The sequence below is a fragment of the Oryx dammah genome, unplaced genomic scaffold (genome assembly GCF_014754425.2).
Source record: "Oryx dammah isolate SB20612 unplaced genomic scaffold, SCBI_Odam_1.1 HiC_scaffold_17, whole genome shotgun sequence".
Taxonomy (NCBI): Eukaryota; Metazoa; Chordata; class Mammalia; order Artiodactyla; family Bovidae; genus Oryx; species Oryx dammah.
The window spans coordinates 79427406-79431157 of NW_024070201.1; the positions used below are offsets into that span (position 1 = coordinate 79427406).

At 40.5% G+C, this 3752-nt stretch overlaps 1 protein-coding gene across 1 annotated transcript; it reads left to right on the top strand.

The window, feature by feature from the left end:
• The first annotated feature begins 2816 nt into the window (after positions 1 to 2816).
• LOC120877120 (olfactory receptor 4D11-like) lies at positions 2817 to 3752 on the top strand. Its single transcript, XM_040259448.1, has one exon. The coding sequence runs from the start codon at positions 2817 to 2819 to the stop codon at positions 3750 to 3752; it is 936 nt and encodes a 311-aa protein (XP_040115382.1).

Genomic DNA, 3752 nt, shown 5'->3' on the forward strand with positions numbered 1-3752 from the left:
TGGAGGAAGATGTTTAGAGCTGTGCCTTCAGAAACAAAATTTTCAAGAACTAATATCACCATGTTTTGATCTGCATTCAACCCAATGGCATACAATTCACGCTTGGAGTTTCAGGATCAAAAGAATTAGGTAAAGACAGTCAACTTCTAGCTAAGACTAAGCTCATGCATAGTGAAACTGAGATGTTGCTATTGGTTTTGTAAAAATAGTTTGACTTTAATATTTGTCAGTTATATTAAATGTTTCAGTGCCAAGACGGTCTTCTCAGTGACAGAGACAACAAAGGTGGGTTTTAACCACTGGGAAGAGGGATGTGTGCTAAGCAGAGTGGGGAAATGGGGTCCGTTCGTTGTGATCTTCAGAACTCCTTTCTGCCTACAGTTCATCTTCAGACAGATTTTATCCAACACTTCTCTTATACAAAATTAGCCTAGGTATGATTAAAGGGCTTTTTAAAAGATATTTTTTGTTGTTTTGTTTGTTTGTTTCTTCCCATCCTATTTCCATCTCTACCTTCCTTTCAACCAGACATAAATCCATAATATATTCCATATGAAAACTAAGAATAACATTAATACTTACTAAGTGATCAGGGTAAAATTAAATTTAATATTTCTTCACTTATAGTAAGCTCAAAAAATAGTAGTTTTTTACAGCAATAGAAATGAGAGCAGAGATTACCTCTTGGGTAAAATCAGGGGGATGGCTGAAACAGTACACCAGGGAACATTCTTTGCAATGAAAATATTTACTATTTTGACTGTAATGACTTATCTGTACCTAAATTCTTGTCAAAACTTATTAAAATCTGAGCATTTTAGGTAATCTGAGCAATTAAGGTAAATTTTACCTTAACTGAAGAAACAGGAGGTCTTCCCTCACCATGAGTTGCACTCACTGATTAAAATTTTAAAGGTTCTTTAAAAAAAATTTTAAAAACCATTAAAAACTATCTTGGCCTTAAAAATAGTAACTTTTGTTACTGCTAGAAATTAAGACATTACTTATCATATGTCCAAATTCCACCCAATTTTGCTTCTTTTCTTTTCATAACACATTTCACATTTCATCATGTGTTACATTTATCAATTTATACAACTCGTTTATTTCATTAGGCTGTAAACCTAAAGAAATGGTTCAATTTATCTATATGCATTTGAAGATTGCAATAAATGGTCACTTGTTGAGTATAAGAAGGAACAAATAATAATTGCAAGATCTCTTAAGAACGGTTAATAACAGCTTGTTATTCCGAGGCTCAGTCGTGACTGACACTTTGCAGCCCCGTGGACTGCAGCACACCAAGCTCCTATGTTCCCCACTATCTCCCGGAGTTTGCTCAAATTCCTGTCCATTAAGTCAACCATGCTCTCTAACCATCTCATCCTCTGCTGCCACCTTCTCCTTTGCCTTCAATCTTTCCCACCATCAGGGTCTTTTCCAGTGAGTCGGCTCTTTGCATCAGGTGGTCAAAGTATTAGAGCTTCAGCTTCAGCATCAGTCCTTCAGATGAATATTCAGGGTTGATTTCCTTTAGGATCAACTGATTTGATCTTCTTGGAGTCCCCGGGACTCTCAGGAGTCTTCTCCAGCACCACGATTTGAAAGCATCAGTTCTTCGACACTCAGCCTTCTTTGCAGTCCAACTTTCGCATCATACATGACTACTGGAATAACCATAACTTTGACTATATGGACTTTGATGTCTCTGCTGCTACACACATTGTCTTGGTTTGTCATAGTTTTCCTTCCAAGGAGCAAAAGTCTTTTGTAAATAAAAACTGGGCTTTAATCTAATGATACTGGTGTCTCTCCCTGCTGTGATCCCTCCACTCTTAATCTTTGATCCACAGAAGGAAAGAGACAGAGGAGGGCATGCCTGATGTAGTCTGGACCACCTCTCACAAGTGGGCCACTATTTTTATTATCTCCCCCAGACTCAAACAAAGCTCACGTTAGTGACACAAGATGAATATGTTCTAGAGCTTTGCTGTACAAGACCATGGTCACAGTTAATAATACTGTATTGTACACTTGAAATTTTTGTTAAGAGGGTAGTTTTTATGCTTGAATTTTTATGAAAATTTTAAAAATTATGATATCATTTCAAATTTGGATTTATACACTATTTCAATGTTTTCTGATACCAAATTATAAATATTTTTACAGAATTATTAAACAAATTATCCCATAGTATAAAGTAATGACAAGTTACCACCACAAAATTATAGAGTGCAATTTTAAGAAATTCAGCATAAAACTGCCAAGGCAAAGGAAACTGGCTCGTGCACAGCAACACTGTAATCAAAAACAGGTGATATCTTTTTTTAGCAAATCAACAGAATATTGCTAATAAAAATATTAAACTTGTAGACAAGTCCACAAAGGCTGGGGCCATGTCTTACTTATCTTCAAGTACACAGGTACAGTTTGAACATAAGAAATGCTTCAGACAACTCCTGACATCAATAAATTTGTGAGAAATTACAAATAATAATATTTTTAAAACAAAATAAATAAAATAGGCTGTATATATAAATGTCACTAACTCAACACAAGCTTTTATTCTTCCCAAAAATAGTTTTATAGGAAAAGAGTTATTGAATGATTTTTCAGGCAATGATTTCGTTGCACCACCATACTGATGATGATACTAAAAACCTGGACAATCCAGTAATTCAGCACATTGCAGACACTGCAGCCGAATGAAGAACGCCTGCTTACACTGACAGTGTGTAAGAGGAAAACAAAGTTAGTAGCTGAGCACTTTCATGGGAAATAGCTTCGAATAAAACAGAGGAAAAGAGGATGCGTCCATGGAGCTGGGAAACGGCACACGGGTGAAAGAATTTATTTTCCTCGGCCTGACCCAGAATCAAGAACTGAGCGTGGTTTTATTTCTCTTCCTCTTTCTGGTGTACGTCACCACTCTGCTGGGAAACCTCCTCATCATGGCCACGGTGACCTGGGACTCTCGCCTTCACACCCCCATGTACTTTTTGCTCCGGAATTTATCTGTTGCTGACATCTGCTTTTCCTCCATCACCACCCCTAAGGTCCTGGCGGACCTTCTGCTCCAGAGAAAGGCCATCTCCTTCAATGGCTGCTTCACCCAGATGTTTTTCTTTCATCTTATTGGGGGGGTGGATGTAGCTTCTTTGTCAGTGATGGCCTTTGACCGCTACGTGGCCATCTCCAAGCCCCTCCACTACGTGACCATCATGAGTCGGGGGCGCTGCACTGCCCTCATCATGGCCTCCTGGGCAGGGGGCTTCGTCCACTCCATTGTGCAAATCTCCCTGCTGCTCCCCCTCCCCTTCTGCGGACCCAACGTCCTGGACACTTTCTACTGCGATGTCCCCCAGGTCCTCACACTCGCCTGCACGGACATCTTTATCCTTGAGCTCCTGATGATTTCCAACAGCGGACTGCTCACCACCCTGTGGTTCGTCTTCCTCCTTGTATCTTACATGGTCATATTATTACTAATAAGGTCTCAGACCGGGGAGGGAAGGGGGAAAGCCGTCTCCACCTGCACCGCCCACATCACCGTGGTCACCCTGCACTTCGTGCCCTGCATCTACGTCTACGCCCGGCCCTTCTCCACCCTCCCCACCGATAAGGCCGTTTCTGTGACCTTCACTGTCATCTCCCCTCTGCTGAACCCCCTGATCTACACCCTGAGGAACCAGGAGATGAAGGCAGCCATGCGGAGACTGAGGGGAAGACTCAGGCCTTCTGACAGAGAATAG